We start from the raw sequence: 22360 nt of genomic DNA, 5'->3' as shown, positions 1-22360 counted from the left end.
AGCATCCTTGAACAAGGTGTGGTCTATTCTTCTTAAATGCTGGAGTGGAGGTCATGTTTCATGTCAAAGAAGGTGTAGAGATTGTATGAACTCGAATTCCTTCCAACTTTTTTTCTTTTCCAGCTTTAGTAAGCTCCCTTAGCATGTGCTCTTTCAACTTTTAATTTTCACATAAGGAAAATTAAAATCCCCAGAGAGGCCATTCTATTTGGCCCATTTTTCAACTTGTTGTTTACTTGGATTAACAACCACAACAAGGAAAGACTCGAAGCTGCTCCCATATATCCATACCGAGTCAATAACAGGATTATTCCCAAATAACATTCTCCAAATTTTTGACTTCTCCTCGCGATAGCTTGAGAGCATCGATTGGGAAAGTAATAGAAGGACGTTAAACGTAAAACATAAAACAGTGAACAGAGTGTCTTACCTCACACATATTTCCCCACGTGGTGTGCTTTAAAGAGCATTATGTTTCAATTTAGGAGCAGCTACACCAAGCACACATTCGTACTGGGCATCAGAAAACCAACTGTACCGAGTATATGAAATTGGTTGGTAGCGATACAAATGTACCAGCACATGATTCACTAAGACAATATGCTTGAAGAATATGAGCACATGCTACAACTCGCATAACTGCTTCTACATGAGATGAGAGGGGTACTGCTCGCCTGCTCTAGATAATATAAGATGTACTTTGCCTCCTAGTCCACCTCTTACCTTACTGGAAATAATACAGCTTAAACAATGTTTATCATGAACATGATATTTTTTATATATAAGTGTGCAGAGGAGATGACTTTAGTCTTTGAATAGGATTGATTTAGCTGTTCGAATTTTGTGTGGATCAAAATTGACAAACATAGATGAAACCAAAGTATTGATTTTTACTGAAGTTAAATAGATAACAATAACAAAGATCAAGTGATAGTCTATGCATAATATGTGCATAATCTTTTTAATTACAATAAGTGAATAAGTACACCCATAAATCAAACCTTATAGATATTAGATTTTCTCTCTACTCTTGATCTAGACCAGTTACTATCAAACAACCAAAATATTCATCACAGGTCTAACCTAAATAGCATGTAGGATATATACCTTGTTATCTTTTCACATTTTGAGCCTTGTAAGATCAATAAATTTAATGCATAGATAATCAGTATATGTAAATTAGAAAATAACACAGATCTATCACTTAGCAAGAGATCCAACATACAAGATGACACAAGCATACTTTTTTAGTTTCTTCTTGGACTTGATGCTGCTTGTAGAACCTCTCCAACTCTGCATTGAGATGTTGAGCATAGAAGAGAGTCGTAAAATCAAAAATGCAAACTACAAGTTAACTTGAACCTAAATTTTTAGGTTGTTATCTTGAAACTCTCAACCCAAAAGCTCAACTCTACCATACCAAATGAGAGAAATATCGAAAATTGTAAATTCAAAATTCGCATTACTTTTATTCAGAGTAGAACATATCTTTTCTCTGAAGAATGTCTAAAGCTCCAAACTAATTCAAATAAGTCAATTTGATCATGTCATTAAATAGAAGCTATCTTTTTTAAGAGATTCTACTAAATAAACAGAAACATAGAATGAACTATAACATAATTGCTTATTTTTGGATAAACAAATATCAAGGTATTCGCATCTTCGTCATGACCAGTCAACATTTTAGGTACAACTTTCACCAATCAAATACACCATACTGATATACATTTTCTAAAATAAGAAATAGGCAGGCTACCTCAAAATGTTGTCAACATGATCATTTGTTTCACAGGTTACATTTTAGGTACAACTTTAATCAATCAAATATGTCATACTGATGTAGACTTTCTAAAATAAGAAGGAGAAGAGGCTACCTCAAAATATTGTCGCACATCATTTGTTCCACAAGCAACATATTTGTTCCGTAGGTAGCATACATGTATAAATTAAGTGCTTGGAATATTCATGCACTACAACAAAATATATTAACAATATATATCTTTCAATATATTTCCTTAGCTTAATTGTTTAAGAAAGTTAAATGTATCTTTCAACTCAAAGAATGAAAGATGAAAAAAAACAGAGATTGATGAGAATATAACATCAATACCATTAACTTTCTATTAGTAACAAATCAGTAGTTAGTTGATAGTTAGTTACAAGTTACAAGTTGTTAATTTCCAATAGTTAGTTAGAAGTTAGTTGGGTTATTAATCAAGGTTTATATATAGGTTCATATTGTATTCATTTCAACTAATTCACAATCAATGCAATATACATTTTCTTCTCTCAATCTGCTCTCAAGTTCAAGCTTTCAAGCTCAAGTTGAAGATCATCAATGGTGTTGAATCCATGGTGATAATCTCTTCATGGTATCAGAGCCCTGGTGTCTAATTGTTCCTGTTTCGAAGTCGAATTTTGAGCCATTTTTTGTTGTTGTTATCAATTGATTCGATTGATTGATTGAGAGAGGTTGTGTTGTGAATTCTTTTGATTTCTTCTTCTTCTTCTTTCTTTCTGATCGAGGAAATACATTCATAGCTGGAAATTAGCAAGTTCTAGATTGGTTTTTCGTCTTAGATTTCTCACAGATATTCAAACACAATGACTGGCACTCAAGTTGGAGATGTTGCTTCTAGTTCAACCACATCTCGTTTGGATTTTTCCAGTCCTTTTTACCTGCATCCTTCAGAGAATGCAGGATCATCATTGTTACCTGGAGTTTTCGATGGTACAGGTTACAGATCTTGGCGAAGAGCAGTCCTCAGAGCATTATCAGTTAAAAGCAAAACAGGCTTTATTAATGGAGCAATTGTGAAGCCTATATCTACTGATCCTAACTTCATGCAGTGGGAAAGATGTGATGATATGGTCACATCTTGGATCTTGAATTCCTTGTCTCCAGAGTTGCGTGATAGCCTGCAATATGTGAATAATGCCAAGGACTTATGGGCAGAATTAGAGGAAAGATATGATCAAACAAATGGATGTAAATTGTATCAGTTACAGAAGGAGATAAATGAGCTTGTTCAAGGTACTTTAGACATCACTAAGTATTACACAACAATGAAAACGCTGTGGGAGGAGATGAGCACAGTTGACATTAATTCTCAATGCACATGTGTGTGTTCTTGTGGAGGTAAAACAAAGTTGCAAAAGGCTGAGCAAGACAGAAGATTGATACATTTTTTAATGGGGTTAAATGAAATGTATACTACTGTTGGAGGTAGTATTCTCATTAGCATGGCTCAAGCCTTTGCTATTCTATGCCAAGAAGAAAAGCAAAGAGAAGTAAAGCCTCCTAATCATACAGCCTTGGATTCTACTTCTCTCAATGCTTATGGACAATACAATAATAATGCAGGTTACAAAGGATTCAGAACAAATTATAGTTCATCTAAAGGGGCTGGATCCAGTTCTGGTAACAATATGTCTAGAGGAAATTCAAGTATCAACATGTCTACCTTAGTATGTGACTATTGCAAGAAATCAGGACACACGAGAGATAGATGTTATAAACTTCATGGATATCCATCCAATCCAAAGTTTCAAAAGCGAAAAGGAACAAGTTCTGCAGCAAATATGTGTGCTTCTGATATGAATGCACAACAATATGAGGAAGAGCCTCAAATGGGACAGCAGATGCCAATAAACCTGTCCAAAGATCAGTATGAACAATTACTCAACATCTTCGGAAGTATACAAACTGGAAATGGAGTTTCTAATTCTGATAATTCAAACAGCATGATGAATGGGGCTGTGAACTTGACAGGTATACTTGCTTGTTATTCCTCTATAAATGATAGAGGTGATCTTTCTTGTGAATGTGTTAAGCTGACTGCTGGCTCTTGGATAATAGATTCAGGAGCATCACATCATATGACTTATGATAGAACCACTCTCACAAATATTAGAACACTTCCATACCCTTTCTTAATATCACTTCCAAATGGTTACAAGGTTAAAGTGACTCAAGTTGGTGATGCTTGTTTAAATCCAGTGTTAACTCTAAGCAAAGTGTTGTTTGTACCTAGCTTCAAGTTTAATCTCATTTCTGTTCATTGTTTAGCACTACAACTTAATGTAGTCATCAGTTTTGATAAATTTTCTTGCTTATTGCAGGGCCCTTCTCTGAAGAGCCCTGTGGATCTTGGTAAGGCCAAGAATGGTCTATATTTCTTGTGCCAAAAATGTCACAATTGCTGCAAGTCTGCTCAAGAAAAGTCATCTCATTCTAATTGTCATCTTGTCTCAAAGTTTCACAATGTATCTTCTGTAAGACAATCTCAAAATTCTACTGCAAATAAAGCAGATTGTAAGACTATGTCTTCTTCTCATTCTAATGATAAATGTCTTTCCTTTGCCGATGTCTCTAGTCACACATACAATGATGATGAACTTCTATGGCATGCTAGATTAGGACATGTACCCTTTGTAAAGATGAGGAATATAACATCCATACCTGTAAACTTTTCACCTAAACAGCCTTTTACATGCAATATATGCCCTATGGCTAGGCAAACTAGGATGCCATTTCCAGAAAGTACATCTATCACTACAAAAACTTTTGAATTACTACACGTTGACTTATGGGGACCATATCACATTCCTACTCATGATGGTTACCATTATTTTCTTACTATGGTTGATGACTACAATAGGTCCACTTGGACACAATTACTAAGGTGCAAAAGTAATGCTCTTCAAACCATCAAAGCTTTTGTGTCTCTCATAGAAAACCAGTTTCAAACCAAGTTGAAGGCCATAAGATCAGACAATGGCTTAGAATTTACCTCATCTGAAGCTGTACATTTCTTTCAAACCAAAGGCATTATACACCAAAAGACCTGTCCATATACACCTCAACAAAATGGGGTGGTAGAGAGGAAGCATAAGTACTTACTTGAAACAGCAAGAGCACTATTGTTTCAATCAAAGTTGCCCTTGAGATACTGGGGAGAGTGTGTATTGACTGCCACATACATAATAAACAGATTGCCAACTAAACTTCTTCAAAACAAATCTCCATATGAGATATTATACCTCAAACAACCTACCTATTCTCATCTCAAGAGTTTTGGCTGTCTATGTTTTCCAACTGTTTTAAAAACTCACAAGGATAAATTTGAACCAAGAACCATTCCTCATATTTTTGTTGGTTATCCATTCAATACAAAAGGATACAAAGTCTTAAATCTAGCTACAAAGAAAGTTCATATATCCAGAGATGTTGTTTTCCATGAAAGAATGTTTCCTTTTGTTCATGTTCCTGATGATGACTCTAGTTTCAGTTCTATTTTAAAAATGCTTACTCATTCTGTTAACATGCCTTGTATGCCTGGAAAAACCAACATATTTGCTACTGATGAAATGCTGGACAATCTTACACCACATGTAGTCACTGAAAAGCAAGTAACCAATATTACTAACATACATGAAACAACATCTGCTGATTCTACAAGAACCACAAGAACCTAGAAGAACTTCCAGAACAATAAATACTCCTAGTTATCTGAAGGATTATACATATACCCTACCTAAATTACATTCCCTCAATACTTTTGTCTCTCACAATAACCATGTATGCTTCAATAGTCTTTGTTCTGATAGCCAGCAGCTAGTTAAAGCTATTTCACATGAATAAGAACCTAATTCCTTTGAAGAGCCAATATTGCACCCTGCTTGGCAGCAAGCCATGACACATCAAATTGAAGCCTTACATGCTAATGATACTTAGGAGATGGTCATGTTACCTGATGGAAAAAGGGCTATTGGTTGTAAATGGGTATACAAAATAAAGCATAAGGATGATGGAAGTATAGAAAGGTTCAAGGCAAGGCTGGTAGTAAAAGGTTATACACAACAAGCTGGAGTAGATTACAATGAGACATTTTCACCTGTGGTGAAGATGACTACTGTTAGAACACTGATCTCATTGGCTGTTAAGAAAGGTTGGAACTTGTATCAACTAGATGTGAATAATGTATTTTTGCATGGTGATTTACATGAGGAAGTTTACATGATACCTCCACAAGGTCTTACAACAAGATGTGATAACATGGTGTGAAAATTAAAGAAATCTTTGTATGGACTAAAGCAGGCAAGTAGGCAATGGTATGAGAAGCTAGCAGACAGTCTATGTTCAAGGGGGTATCAGCATTCAGACAGTGACTATTCCTTGTTCTACAAGAAGAAGGGGAGTTCCTTGGTATTTGTTGCTATATACATGGATGATATAATCATGACTGGGAATAATGTTGATGAAATCAATTCTTTAAAGTGTTTCCTGCATGACCAATTCAAAATAAAGGACTTGGGGAAACTACACTACTTCTTAGGCCTGGAAATATTGTACAGACATGATGGTGTTATTGTTTCTCAGAGGAAGTTCACTTCTGATCTTCTGAAAGATTTTGATATGTTGAGTTGCAAAACTACTTCATCACCACTTGATTACACTGAAAAATTGAAGGCCACTGATGGTGAGTTGTTGACTGATCCTTCTCAATATAGGAAGTTGATTGGCAAACTCAACTTCCTAACTAACACTAGAATGGACATATCCTATAGTGTACAACATTTGAGTCAGTTCATGCAATCACCCAAGGAACCACATTTGAAAGCAGCCTACCATGTACTCAGGTACTTGAAACAAGATCCAACTATGGGTATTTTTATTTCAAACAAGGCTGATCTTACTGTGAGTGCATACTGTGATTCTGATTGGGCTGCTTGCCCTGAATCAAGGAGATCTGTTAGTGGTTACCTAGTTCTTATGGGAGATAGTCCTCTCAGTAGAAATCCAAGAAGCAGGCAACAGTATCATTGTCATCTGCTGAGGCTGAATATAGGGCAATAAGACAGGTTGTGGGAGAGCTAGTATGGTTTGAGAGGTTGCTGAGTGAGTTGGATGTGCAATGTTCTCTACCAATATATGTTCATTGTGACAGCCAAGCAGCAGTTCACATTGCCAAGAATCCAGTTTTTCATGAAAGAACAAAACATATTGAGATTGATTGCCATTTTGTAAGGACTAAGCTTCATCAAGGGTTAATCACACTTCATCACATATCCACTGATTCACAGTTGGCAGACATCCTCACCAAAGCTTTAACTGGAGTTAAACACAATTCTTTGTTGCAAAAGTTGTTTGTGTTTGCATCACCTCCAACTTGAGGGGGGGGGGGGTGATGAGAATATAACATCAATACCATTAACTTTCTGTTAGTAACAAATCAGTAGTTAGTTGATAGTTAGTTACAAGTTACAAGTTGTTAATTTCCAATAGTTAGTTAGAAGTTAGTTGGGTTATTAATCAAGGTTTATATATAGGTTCATATTGTATTCATTTCAACTAATTCACAATCAATGCAATATACATTTTCTTCTCTCAATCTGCTCTCAAGTTCAAGCTTTCAAGCTCAAGTTGAAGATCAACAATGGTGTTGAATCCATGGTGATAATCTCTTCAGAGATATTTGCTATGAATTAGTTATAACTTTTTGTCTTTGAAGGCAACTCGTTCGGTTATTTTTCTCAAGAGTTGAAGCAAAATATCATACGTATATTGATAATTTATGCTCAGATTGAAAGCCTAAATTTAATTGACGCATAAATCATTTGTTTCGTCAATCTCTTTTCTGTTCATTCTATTGGCAATTCCAAGAGAAACAGAAAACTATTATTTGGATCATCAAATATTTGGGAACAATCAGTGTGCAAAATATTTTGTGATCAAGAAAAATGTGCATATTTAATTCACAGGGGGAATACAAATATGTTAGAAAAATAAAACAAAGCTCAAATTGAAAAGTTCACTGATGAATAAATGATAGAGGTTAAGAGAAAATGAACAAAAGGTTGCAGACGGTCTCAGCTTAAAGGCTTCAAACAGACACTGCAAGCACACAAGAGTATTGAGAAGAGAGTGAGGAAAAATTTGAAAAATCCAAACTGGAGAATTTGGTCACAACTACCAAAAAGAAGATGAAGAGAACTACGGATGCACGTGGTTGCCTGACATAAATAAAGATAAAGAATCATTAACAAGAGCTCACACATAACAGTTCTTTAATCAGAAATAAGGTTACCTTTATTTTACAAATTTATCCCTAATAGCAACTTTTGGTGAGGAACTCAACATTTTAAGTATTTCTCAAGTTGTAAGTTCTGAAAAGATAAAAAAAATTGCAGTGTGAAGTCTTATTCTTGCAGTCTTTTTTTCTAATTTCAGTTACTTCATTGTTATTGAGCTCACCGACTATTTTTCTTGAAACAGTAAGGTTTAGTTGTCTTTTGTCTGAGAGGTGAAACAAGACTTTGTCAGCAGCAAGTTTCAGACGCTCCAACTACTGCAACAACCATGTTTTGAATGTCCATGATTGTTTTGTTAAGGTAAATATTACTTCCTCGGTTTCAATTTATGTGTCTTATTTTCATATTTAGCCAATAAAAAAATTTCTCTTTCTATATTCACTAAGTCTTAAATTTTAATATTCTACATGACATGTTTAAAATTATAAGGTTCACATGATATTTTGATGCATTGCACGAATATTTAGTTTAAGATAATAAAATTTGAAAGTCGTTCTTATTTCTTAAACTTTATGTCCAGACAAACTATGACATGTAAAATGAAAGAGAGGAGTAATGATATTTTCCCTGTTTCACATACAAAGTTTCTTTATGTTCTTACTGCTTCTTTATATTCAAATTTGATCTTTGGAGGGAAGCGATGAATTTGTACCTTTTAATTTAACTTTAAGTATCGAAAATTGGGTTAAAAAGCAAGCCAATCCTAATTAATATTTTAAGGCTTCTTATTCATTAATATTGTTAAGAGATTAGTTGAAGTTGAATGACATGGTATTGTTTCTTGTGTTGTTTGTTGCTATAGAAGCAATTTTGGTTATAGTGAGTGAAAACTCAATAAAATTACGAACTTCTTAGATAACCAAATTTTTGGGGCAACTTGAACTACTAATAGTTTAGGAAAGGTGAATTAAATGCGTCAAGTTTACGTCGGTCTTTAAGTATTCTGCCTTTTATATCTAATTATCTTCATGTTGTTTATGTATATGTCACTGGAGTGATAGTGAGGTGTTTCTTGGAATGTGCCAAATGGTAGAAGAGATTGAACAGATATCAAACGTCTCAGAAGCCAATGCTAACATACCAGCTTCAAAAAATGTCAAATTATTAATATGTCTGCCTACGATAGAAGATACAGATAATCATTATTCACAGAATATACCGTACAAGAAGATTATTCAAAAGACATTCCATAAAATCCTAACTTCTATCCTTCAAAAATCAAAGAAAAATATCTACTAAACCTAGAAGGACACCAAATGCCTCTCTGTAACAATTATAGGAAGACTTTGCACTACGTAACAAGGTTAGTTAAGTTAACACTCCATTATTAGAACAGAAAAAAGCATATTTGAATGAATAAATTCACATTTTTTAGTAGGAGAAATCTTCAACTTTTAAAAATGTCTTTCCAATAATTGAATTCGTTTGATTAAAAAAGAATATTTACTTGGTTAACAGAATAATTTTTGAAACTTACTTTAGGATGTATATATAATTCACTTGCAGCTCTTTCAGTGTGACATCTGTAATAGGCGTGGAGCTTCTGGTTAAGCCATTTTGTTTTCTTCAGTTCCTCTTTTTTTTCTCTTTCAAAATTACCTTATAGTGAATCTCAAATTTCATCAGCTTATTCCTCTGCTACGTAAAGAATAGCAGAAGAAGAGTATAATTGGGGAATCCTTCTGCTAGCCCAAGATTGTTAACTAAGATCAGAAGGTTCAACTAAGGAAGAGTAAACTATAAAGGAGAAGAAATATTTTGAATAAGAAAACTTTGATATAGAACAAGCCTAGTTGATTTTGGTTTTATTACAAGTGACTAAGGTTACCCCTATTTATACTAGTATACGGATGCTTCTAGAAATTATTCTAGAAAGATATAAAAGAAAAATCTAGATGACCCTATCTTCTAAATATCTAACAACAATCTAGATTTTTCTATAATTCACTATAAATATCTACTTCTCTAGAACATCTACACAATTCCTAGATATATCAAGTACTTAAGGTACTACTCTTTATAACTCTAGAAAGTTCTACTAAATATCTAGGATTATTTATTCCTCCAAAAAATCATTTTTATTTTTCACATGTTAAACATTTTTAAGGTTGAAGTTGCTACATTTTTCTGTGTTGTTGTTTATCTTAGTTTTTTGTGTTGGTGATTTTTTATTGCATTTTTTAAAGCTGGTTAAACATGGTGAATTCTTGACCAGGTCATAAAATAAAGGTGATGTGTGCAACAACTATAATGCTTTACAATTGTAAAGTTCAAAGATTCAGTGATCCTGCACGAGTGCTGCTGTAAGAAGATGCATTTATATGTTGTTGGTATTCTGTGGTAATAGAAACTTTACTCAGGTTTGAAGGTTAGCTTCGCGCTCTCTATCAATTAAAAAAAAAAGATTACTGAATATGGAAGATATACTACATGTTCTATGCGGATTTTAGTAAAAGAAAAATTCCCTCTTCTTTAATTTCATACATGAATGATGATTGTGTCTTGACGGGTCCTGTTTATTTCCTAAATCATTTACTATCCAAGTAAATATCTTTTAATATCGATAATTCTAATTGAAATGAAGCAGAATGTTGGTACAAATAAAACTCCAATTCAAAATTTCTTACACTAATTTGTAGTGTAGATATAATAAGGATAACCATGTCTTTTTGATATGAACATCAACTACAATTATCTTCATTGATTATTAAATGACTTCCAAGATGTAATAGTGATTCTGGAACAAATGTTTGCTGAAGTATATTCAGGCAATACGTTGAAAGTAATTGATAACCAATGATTGCTTTAGAGCTTCAGATGTATACAATGCCAGGAACATAGGAGGGATCATGGCTCGAGTTCTAAGTGAAGGCACTGAAATCATTTATTAGTAAGAGGTATGATGTTGTTTTTCTACTGAATATTTTTAAAAGATAATTGCATAAGAATGTCAGTGAGATGATTTTACTTTCTGCAGACCCAATCACCAAGAGCGGAACAAGCTTTGAAGAACTATGGAGTTGAAAAACGCATTGATTTTGAGCCATACTTGCAACAAGAAATATGATGAAAAAGATAACTACAAATTAGATTGTTACCTGTTGAAGAGCACCACTCTTTAGTATAGCTATATGTGTTCTATCCATGTCTTATTAAAATCACTTCTACTTGTGAGTATTTATCCTTTGATTTCGGTATATGTATGTCAATGTTGGGCCCGCTCTGTAAATAAAAGGAAGAAAATCATTTAAAAAGTTTTATTTAATTTCATGGTGTAATTATACCAATTCCTTTACTCTCTTCAATTACACCCAATTCTTGTCTTTCCAAATAATTACTTTTAGTCTACCAAATATGGCAAACAGAAATTTCAGTTACATTATGGCTTTCCAAAGAGAGCCGTGTTTGACAACAGTGGGCATCAACAGCTGGTGTGTAAGGAGCCATTTGTTAGTAGAAACAAAGAACTCATTAGAGTATTTGTGGCGCTGATAGCGCAACAATGCAGAAAAGAAGTAGAATTTTATAAAAAGTGTTTCTGATGAGCCTCCTGTAGAGTTTATAGACAACCAGTAGCTAATATAAAACTAATACGTAAATAACCTAATCCTAATCAAACGTGTATCCTGATTAATGTTACAGCAGCACAGTAAAAGAGTAATAATATAAACCAATATAGCTGATGAACTATTATAGAGAACAGCGTAGGTGGTAGTGGCACACTAGAGGAATATTGTACACTAGATGGATTACCTTTCTTTATACAATTGGGGAAGCCTTGAATTAAGCTGTCATCTCCCATAAATCTAAGATGAAGACCTTGTTTAGCTTATTCAATACTTTTACATGGCAAACAAATGCCTTCATCACTAAAACAAGATTCACGACACCAACTTGCAACAGTTATTAACTATTTAAGCTCTGGCATCCTTAACTAAAACTGATCAGGTTATAAGTTATATGGTATGGAAATTGCGGAATATTTCTGCAGAAGCAATCAAAAGCTAGCTCCATCACTGCTGAAGGAATGCAACCAATCTGCCAACTAATCAAGAATCAGTAACTGGTGTTTTAATTATACCAGATTACCAGCGGGTTCAATTTTTGATATCCAAGTAGTAATAGCATAATGTTTAATCTTTGAGTATGTTGAAAGGTGAAAGAAAGAAATAATAGGATGATAAAATATCTAAAAGAGGATAATTTATTGACTGAAGAAACTGAAATACACGGCATACCAGTCAAACATAAGAATAATTTACTTCCTCCGGTCTTCTAAAATGCATGTCATACCAGTCGAATCTGCAATAACGTCAAGACTAAGAGTTATTTTAATACCGTTTGGCTGGCAAACTTAAATATCTAAGTAAAACATCTCTCTATCGCTTGTTTTTCCCCTTTTAAGGGTTTGAACCCCTCAAGCGTGTTTAACCTACATATATATTATGTGTTGCCTTCTTATCATTTGATAAAAACCCAGGGCTCTTCTCTTTCATTCTTTGTTTTTCAGAAACTTATGCAGAAAATAATGACAATTGACAAGTAGGCAAATAATTTTTAGAGTGGAATTGTCAACAAACCTCTCCATCCATCTGTTTTGGCAGATATCACAGCATATGAATAACTTTTCCCACATATTATACTGATCCAGTACAATGGAAGAATGCTACAGAAGATAAAGTCAATAACTAAACAGTGAAAAAGGAAGATTGAATCATTCATTAATTATGAACAAATGTACCAGATAAGGGACCAGGTTCTTCTTCACTACTAGACCAATTCATAGTCTATAAGTAGAGTGTGGATTCCAGCAATCTTTAGCCAGTCCTCCGCTTTCTTGTTATGTAAACGAGGAGTGAGCAATGGACAGTCATTGATCTCTAATCGACACACAGAGGAGGGGAGACCCTTTTTTGGTAGTGATAGAAACTGTGGGCAGGAAGAGATCTTCAGAACAGAAAGTGAGGAAGGCAACCCTACTTCTGGAAGTGATTTCAGCTGACAACAGTCTTCAATCTCTAATGTTGCAAGAGAGGTGAGGCCTTGAAGACCTTCCGCTGATAGTGATTGAAGCTGAGGGCAGTGCTTAATTTCCAAAACTTGAAGATACTTGAATCCCTCAAGAGCTTTCCCACTTAGTGTTTTCAGACGAGGAAGACCCTCTATGGTAATTGTTTGGATGCTCTGCGGCAGCTTCCAACTTACGTCTAGAATTGAAGTTTCATCAGAACCATAAATTCTGAAACATCTAAGATAAGGGAGTCTCTGTAGACCCCACTCCTCTCTGCCAGTTATCAGATTTTGACAACTAGAGATGTCTAGGATTTCTATATTGAAAGGCAATCCTCCATCAGGGAAGGACTCAAGTTCAGGACAGTTCGAAATCCAAAGATTTTTAAGAGATGGAAGGAGTTCATGCATACAGTCTGGCAGTGCTTTCAGTTTCTGGCAGTCATAAACCCAAAGATACTTCAAGTTCGAAGCAACAAGTTTTTGTGGAAAAGAAGTCAGATTATCACAGCCTGAGATTTTCATCGAATGCAGAAATTTCAGATGAATTCCCTTTGGTACTGTAAGTGCTTTAAGATTCCCACATCTTTCTACTTCAAGGGTGTCAATTCCATGTGGAAATGATAGCGTTTGAAGATGCCTACAACTGTAGACTATGAGAGTATGTACTCTAAGGGAAAAGCCAAAGGGGAGATGGCGTAGAGACTCACAATTTTCAAGTCTTAATTCTTCAAAGAACATGTTACAGCAGCTTCCAGTCATGCTATCTTCTGGAAACTCCAACTCCAATTTTCCGCATCGTGAAATATGCAATTTTTCCAGTGTTACTGGTAGACTCAGAATTGTTAAGGACATAAGATCTGGACAATTTCGAATGACCAATTCAATGAGCTGTTGCATTTCCTGAATTCTGATTATTCTTAAGCTTGCACAATTAGATATCCTCAATTCTCCAAGATTTGTTAGTCCACATATTTCTGATGGCAACTCCACCAAGTTTGGCATGTCTGAAATTCTCAATTTTTGAAGAGACGTGAAGTTTTGATGGATCAAACTCAAATGGATTCCAAACATAGCCACTTGACCATCAGGAAGAACTCCAAGCTTTGGGCAGCCAGAAATCCTTAATGTAGCTAAAAATGGAAGACTTTTTGGTAGCTCCCCTATCAGTTTAGGACAATTAATTAAGTCAAGATGCTTGAGTTGAGGAAAGCTTCCATTCTCTAACACGTGCCATTCTATCAATTCTGGCATTTGCTTAAACACAAGGTTTGTGAGAGCTCTAAATGGTGGAACTGAAGACACACTCCCATAAAATTCTTGAGTCAATTGCAGTATCCGATGCATTCCACTGACTGAAAGATGTTTGAGAGATGGCAGTTGTCCAAGTGCTGGTAAGGAATCGCAATCCCTACATTTCCGGAGATTCAATGAGACGAGCTTACTAAATGAATGATCTCCAAGCCAATCTGGAAACTTTGTCCCTCGATACCCATTGATCTCCAGCTTCTTAATGTTTTTATCTGGCTTCAACTTATCCAGAATCTCCCTTTCAATTTGCGAATCATCGGCATTAATGCCACTCCATGACAAAGATAGCTCTTCAAGGTGCTTTTTATCCTTCATGTTTCCCTTAATAGCTTCCCTGCCATTAACAACATTTTGCAATTCTGAAATTGATAAGGATCCATGGAGATTTTGAAGTTCACCCAACTCTTCAATTCTTGAATCACTAAATGCACCCACGACAAATCTTGTTGAATAAGAAAGTAGGAGAATCTGTAACTTGCTTTTCTGTAGAGGAATGTTCCATGAAATACCAGTTCCTCGAATATCAAGGTGACGCAAGTTGATTAATCTCCCCATCTCTGGCGGCAACTCAACAAGACCCCAACAATTCAACAGCAACAATGTTTGTAGATTATACAAAGTACAAACTGAATCTGGTATTTTTGTAATTTTTGTACGAGAAAAGTCCAAATAGCGTAGGTGCTTCATATTGATGAACAAGGCATCAGGAAACTCATTGTTTTGATATCCAGATAAGGATAATGCCCTCAAGGAGGTGAGGGTTGGCAGTATGTCATACACAACTTTTTTGCTCAGAAATGAATAAAAATTAATCCTTACGGGAATCAATGTCCTCAAATACTCAAGGCCAGAAAGAGATTTGAACTTGTCAAACTCACCATAGCAATCTCTAAGATATGACAAATGTCGAACTCTTTTCAATATGTGAGTCCTTGGATAATCTTCAAGCCTGAGACAGAGTTTTGCAGACACAACTTGAGCCAAATCATTGACAAGGTCATGCATCAAGAACACATCCCTTGCTTCCCATTTCAACAAATTGAGATCAGATGCCTTTTGTATCAAGGATCTTGATCTTAGCTCCAAAAAGTATTGATTCCCTGTATCTTCAATTGTTTCATCACTTTCTCCCTGTGTTATAAGGCCATTAGCGATCCATAGTTGAACAACCTCGTCACGACCAAAGGGGTGATCTTTAGGAAATAGTGCACAATAAGCAAAGCAACGCTTTAGCACCTGAGAAAGGTCATTATAGCTTAGTTTGAGCACTGGTAATATGTCACTTGGTAGCTCCCATATTTCACTTTGCAGAAGACGTTCCCACTCTTCAATAGTTGATTTAGAGCGCAATAGACCTGCCAACGTCTTCACAGCTAAAGGTAACCCCTTGCACTTCCCCACAATTTGCCTGCCAACCACTTCAAGCTCTGGATATTTGTTGGGATCTCTATTTTCAAATGAATGTGTTTTAAACAAAGACCAGCAATCTTCATCAGAAAGAGATTTCAACTGAATCATCTCACTTGCCATCATCATGGCAACGCTTTGTTTTCTTGTTGTTAAAATGATCCTGCTTCCCTTTCGTCCATGAACAAAAGGACACCTTAACTCATCCCAATCAGTGTAATTTTCATTCCATACATCATCTAGAACAAAAAGAAACCTTTTCCCTTTAAGCCTATGACTTAGCTTAATTTGGAGCTGATTAAGATTGCTGGCACTAACTTTTGAATCCAATGACCCAATTATCTCTCCAAGCAATGTTGTTGTAATTCTGAAAGCGTCATATTCTTCTGAAACACAAACCCATGCTGTAATATTGAAATGTTGTTTTATCCTCTTATCATTGTAAACAGCTCGAGCAAGTGTTGTCTTGCCCACTCCACCCAATCCCACTATCGGAACCACATCACCAGATCCATGTGCATCATCATCAGATGATAACAATTTGCTGATTATTTCCTCAACTTCCTGATGTCTACCAAATACCCCTGATTCATCAACCAAAGAAGTCGATGGGAGACGTTTAGGTGAATCCTTTTTACCCGTCACCAGTTGAGCTTTCAGGGTGATCGTGAGGCAATTAATTTGTGTTTCCAAGTCTTGCAACGTTTCAATGGTCTCTTCCAATTTGGGCATCATGGAGTCTAAGTAGCAAAAACGACTTGTTTCCTCACCAGATACTCTCAAAACTTCATAACTGATCTCATCTAATAAGTTATCTGCAGTGTCCACAGCATCCTGAAGTTGGTTCAGCCAAGTCCGAATATCTTCGTCACAAATTTGCTGGATCTCGATGTGATGGACAACAGCACGAAGAGCAAGTAAATTAGTATGAAGCTTTTTTAAGAGACGCTGATCTTGCCTCCGTCCTCGGAACAGATTAAGGAAATCACACTGTGGGGTGAGTCGATCAAACAGAACTTGCAGAGTTGAAGAGAGGAACGCACCTCCAACTGTTAAACCGATATCCATTTCCGATTCTATAGGTGGGCATCATCAATACTTTCTCTAAATTAGTGTCAAGTCAACTGAGTCTACTCAGTGGGACGCGTGCACTTCGTTATCTAATTTACATCACACCCCGTTTGGAGCAACTTTAAGAAAAAGTACTTTAATGTTAAAATTTATTTTTAAAATAAGCAGTTATGCGTTTAGATAAAATTGCTAAAGCTGAAAAAAATATTATTGATGTGTTTGGCAAATAAGTGATGATAAACAGCTTTTTAAATCAAAATGTTTGAAAAGTTGTTAACATAATAAAGTTAATTAATTTATATTTTACAGCCATAAATAATGATATTTTGCTATCTCATCACAAATTATTTATAAGAGGAATATAAACTTATTATAGATTTTAAAGATATATAATTTGAATAGATTAAAGAACGATTTAAGATTTTATTTTACTTTCATCCATAGGTAATAATAATTGTCTATCATTCACATATTTCTTTATTATCACAAATTATTTATAAGAGGAATATAAATTTTTATTTAAGTTATATGTGCAACTTATTTTACATTATAATAATATATAATTTGAATAGATCACTTGAAAGATTTAAGATTTATTTTATTTTCATTCATTAGTAATAGTAATTGTCTATCATCCACACGTGAAAAGGGAAAAATAGAAGAAAGAGATGTTAGGGTTATGTGGGTAATTTGGAGATTGTATAAAAATATTAAGGGCAAAAAAGTAAAAATGTGGTCAACTTAAAACAGCTTATAAGCTATGTGATTGCATGTGAATTGCACGTGAATCCAAGCAAGAATTGATTTATGATTTTCGACACTTTAAATATTGAGCATAGTCAACATAAATCATGAGTCATTTAGTATAAAACTGAGTATATAAAATATGATTTTTAGACATTAATAATAGGATCAATAGTGAGAAAAACATATTAAATAAAAGGCATTCTACATATATTGGCCCCTAAATTTGGCCTCAAATTAACTTTGACCTCCAACTTTCATAATGCACAAACAGACAATTTAATTATCCAAATTTTAAATAAATAAACACATGAGTCCTACGTGGCACAATACACGTAAGACACCACATATAACCAGATGACATGTAGGACATGAGTGTCTATTTGTTTAACTTTATACAAGTTTAAGTGTATACTTGTGTACACCAGAGTTGAAGGGCATATATGCAATTCGAAACCAAGTTAAATGATACATTTATGTATTATGCCTAAATAAAACAGTGACAGAACTAAGATTTTCACTAAAATAGGTTCAAAATATGAAGAACTAAACATACGAAGGTTCAACATCTACTATATATAGATAAAAATATATATTTAAGCCATATGTATAAATCACAGAGGGTTTGACTCATCCCTCTCGGCCTTACCTGACTCCCCCGAATCCCAATAAAACATATGGATCAAGATTGATCCTTTCAACTTCTTCTCATATCATTTTCTGATAAGATTGTGCTTTGTGATAATAATAAATATAAGTGAATAGAATCACTTTCTAATCAGGATGACTTGCATTTTCCTTAAACTTTTATAACCCTTAAATTTATTGTGCCAACTAACTCTTCCAAATCTCTTGCATTATATGTTAGCTTTTAAATAACTTTAGGAAATTACTGTTAAAATTAAATACATTTTATACTCCAACATATTTTATCATTACAGATGAAAGGTAACTTTTCAAATTACTTATTTATTTCAAATTAATTAAGTAAATCAATGCATTGATTTTGAAATAATAGTTTATACATGCATTTGAATCTAATCCATATTATTGAACAACTTAAAGTAACCTTTCAAATTTTGAATCTTTTGAGATTAACTAATAACACATTTTCACTTTTAGTATTTAGTATGATATAATTATATCTACTTAAATTTAATTAATTAATTATCATATAATATTATAATTGAATGTAGGGGCAAAATAGTAATTCAATTTTGAATGTTAGAGCTTCCCACTTATAATAATATATGATATATGATAATTATATTCATTCTTTTTATATATTATGAATTGTCAATCATAATGACTTGTAATGTTTTTTATATAGTTTACTGTAACGGCCTGTTTAGTCGTTTTGAGCAACAAACTTCAATTCTGGAAAAACTGGCTGAAGCGACGGACCCCACGAACGGACCGTCAAGGGCACGACGGACCGTCGCAGGGTCTCATTTCAAAACACTTAGAAAATCTGAAATTGGGTACTGAAAATCGACTCTCTGAACTTCGTAACGGAGTGGCAGGACGGACCGTCACAGGTGTGACGGACCGTCACAGGTGTGACGGACCGTCACAGGCCATTCACCCAAAATCAAGTTTCTGAACTATGCGACGGACAGCAGGACGGACCGTCGCAGGCGCGATGGCCCGTCACAGTTTGAATAATCCCAGTTGGAGTCGGATTTCTGGTTAAGTTTTAAGGGACGTTTTTGACTATTCTTGCCTTAATTATAAAGTTCGTGGGTTTATATTAATAACTCAAATTCTTGGGGGTTAAAAGAGGTAACCCTAAGTTAATTAGTGGGGTATTATCGTCATCTTTTATTCTTAATTATATACTAATTAGGGTAAAAGAAAGAGGGTTTGAATAAGAAAATAGAAAGAACAAGAAGGGAGAGAGAGAAACGATCGAAAAGAAGAGGAAAACACCAAGCTTTGAGGATTAACTTGCTTGATTTCAATTCTTCGGTGGAGGTAGGTTATGGTTTTCATGCTTTCCTAAGTAAACTCTTAATAGTGAATGATATGTATTGGTAGTATTGTAAACCCTACTATATGCTTAATGGTATGTTTGCATGAATATGATTATGTGATTGTGATAAGATAAGCATGATGAAAGTATTGAATCCCAAATCTTGAAAAGAAACTCTAATATACATTATTAATGATGATGTCTTGGTATAGAAGAAGGCTTGATGAATTAAAGTAATGGGATTGATGATGCCTTGGTATAGAGAAGGCTTGAAGATTTACAGAATGATATTAGTGGATCGGAGTGTCACGTTCCGACACATAGTATTAGTGGATCGGAGTGTCACGTTCCGACACATAGTATTAGTGGATCGGAGTGTCACGTTTCGACACATAGTATTAGTGGATCGGAGTGTAACGTTCCGACACGTAGAATTAGGGGATCGGAGTGTCACGTATCGACACATGTAGGGGATCGGAGTGTCACGTACCGACACATATAGGGGATCGGAGTGTCACGTACCGACACACATAGGGGATCGGGTGTCACGAACCGACACGTAGAATTAGGGGATCGGAGTGTCACGTACCGACACATAGCAGTAGGGGATCGGAGTGTCACGTACCGACACAAGAGGAAGAAAGATAATGAATCTTGAAAGATGATAATATACTCAACTTAATAAACTTAATTCCCAAATGAGTATGGTATTGAGGCTTGAGCCCTCATGGATGAACTTGATGGTACTTATTGATGATTATAGTACCTGTTGTTTCTACATGTTGAGTTTTATAGTTGATTTATGATATTACTTGATATATACTGTTCTCTATTTTGAGTTGACCGATGATATCTACTCAGTACCCGTGGTTTGTACTGACCCCTACTTTTATGTTTTCTTCTTGTTATTTGTGGAGTGCAGCAAACGTTCCGTCATCTTCAACTCAGCAGTGATTCTAGCCAGTCTTCGTCATATCGGATATTCAGGGTGAGCTAATGCTTCTAGCTTGGACTGGGTCTTCTTCTTCAAGTCTTGATGCCTTGAACTTCCGGCATGGACTAGCTTCTTATGTATTTTTAGCTTTTAGAATACTCTTAGTTTAGTCATTTGATCGTAGATGTTCTTGTGATGATGACTTCCAGATTTTGGGGAATAATAGATGTTGAATTTTAGAAGTTAATGAATTGATCTTTATTTAATGAGTTTAAGTCTTCCGCATTACTTTCTGTTTATATTATATTGAAATGTTAAGGTTTAGATTGGTTGGTTCGCTTGGGTCGTGACAAACTTGGTATCAGAGCATTAGGTTCGTTGGTCTCATCACACAAGAACAGGTCTAGTAGAGTCTTAAGGAACGGTAGGGGGACGCCTTTACTTTTCCTTGAGAGGCTATAAGGCTTTAGGAAAATTTCACTCTTTCATTCTTTCTTTCGTGCTACTACTTGAGTCCAATTGGTATCTAGGCGATACGAATTGGTATCTGACCATCTTCACTCTCTTTCGCAGATGGTTAGAACTAGAGCAACGACTACGCCAACACCAACACCGGCCAGACAAGAATCAACTGAGCCAGCCACTGGGGCTGTGGCTCGAGGAAGAACAGCGGCAAGGGGCCGTGGTAGAGGTCGTGGGAGGACGTCCTCTAGGGGAAGAGGACGAACACCTAGTCCATCTGATACTAGGGCAGTGACTCCTCCACCGACTGAGGAGGTAATAAGAGAAGGGGAGGATGGGGAAACTGAACAAGTGCAGAATGAGGGATTGCCACCCCAACCTACCCCAGAGATGATCAATCAGGTTCTGGCTTATCTTAGCGGGTTATCTGATCAGGGCCAGACACCCCCAGTGTTTTCTGCACCAGTACCTCAGGCTCCGGAGGTACAACATGCGGCTACTATGGCTCCCCGCATGGATGTTCCATTGGAAATAGGCACGTTTCCACGTCTGACTACTGGGCCTATAATGACAAATGATCAGCATGAACTTTTCAGTAAGTTCTTGAAATTGAAACCTCCAGTCTTCAAGGGTGCGGAATCTGAGGATGCTTACGATTTTTTGGTTGACTGTCATGAGCTACTACACAAGATAGGTATAGTAGAACGGTTTGGTGTTGAGTTCGTGAGTTATCAGTTTCAAGGGAACGCCAAAATGTGGTGGCGGTCACATATTGAGTGTCAACCAACAGAGGCACCACCTATGACTTGGGCCTCATTCTCTAGCTTGTTTATGGAGAAGTATATCCCCTGAACTTTGAGGGATAGGAAAAGGGATGAGTTCTTGAGCCTAGAGCAAGGTAGGATGTCGGTAAATGCTTACGAGGATAGGTTTCGTGCACTATCCAGATATGCAACCCAATTATGTTTCAGTCCCCAAGAGCGAATTCGCCGGTTTGTGAAGGGGTTGAGGTCAGAATTGCGGATTTCGGCCTTACAGATAACGGCAACGGCAAAATCCTTCCAAGAGGTGGTAGACTTTGTGATAGAAGTGGAAGGAGTGAAGCCAGACGACTTCACTACGACATCGACATCAAAAAGGTTTCGAAAGGGAGGTGAGTTTAATGGTACTTACACTAGAGGACAGGGTTCGGGAAGTTACTCAGTCCGACCAATTCAGTCTTCACTACAGACTGTAGTTGGGGGACCACCTCAGACCGGTCAACACTTCTCCGAGAGACCTATGCTTGACTCCAGAGAGTGTTACGGATGTGGGGAGACTGGACATATTAGGATAAATTGTCCAAAACAGAGTTA

The 22360-nt window shown here is 35.7% G+C and overlaps 1 protein-coding gene across 7 annotated transcripts; it reads right to left on the bottom strand.

Annotated features, from left to right (window-relative positions):
* Positions 1–870: 870 nt before the first annotated feature.
* On the bottom strand, positions 871–17037 carry LOC101244352 (putative disease resistance RPP13-like protein 1). Of its 7 annotated transcripts, none has more exons than XM_010319782.4 (6): positions 12836–16975; positions 12675–12760; positions 12333–12396; positions 11193–11316; positions 1875–1970; positions 871–1293 (listed from the first exon to the last, which is right to left on the bottom strand). In XM_010319782.4, exon 1 carries the CDS (start codon positions 16888–16890, stop codon positions 12865–12867), a length of 4026 nt encoding a protein of 1341 aa, XP_010318084.2. In that variant the 5' UTR covers positions 16891–16975; the 3' UTR covers positions 871–1293; positions 1875–1970; positions 11193–11316; positions 12333–12396; positions 12675–12760; positions 12836–12864. The 7 variants fall into 7 exon arrangements, with proteins under 7 accessions (XP_010318084.2, XP_010318085.2, XP_025885694.2 ...); XM_026029909.2 differs by lacking the exons at positions 871–1293; positions 1875–1970 and adding exons at positions 2087–2919; positions 11848–12139; XM_026029908.2 differs by lacking the exons at positions 871–1293; positions 1875–1970 and adding exons at positions 2087–2919; positions 11848–12132.
* Between the last annotated feature and the right edge of the window lie 5323 nt (positions 17038–22360).

The sequence above is a fragment of the Solanum lycopersicum genome, chromosome 3 (assembly GCF_036512215.1).
Source record: "Solanum lycopersicum chromosome 3, SLM_r2.1".
Classification (NCBI taxonomy): Eukaryota; Viridiplantae; Streptophyta; class Magnoliopsida; order Solanales; family Solanaceae; genus Solanum; species Solanum lycopersicum.
The sequence above is the reverse complement of the archived record's forward strand: the minus strand, read 5'-3'. Positions and strand labels throughout refer to the sequence as shown.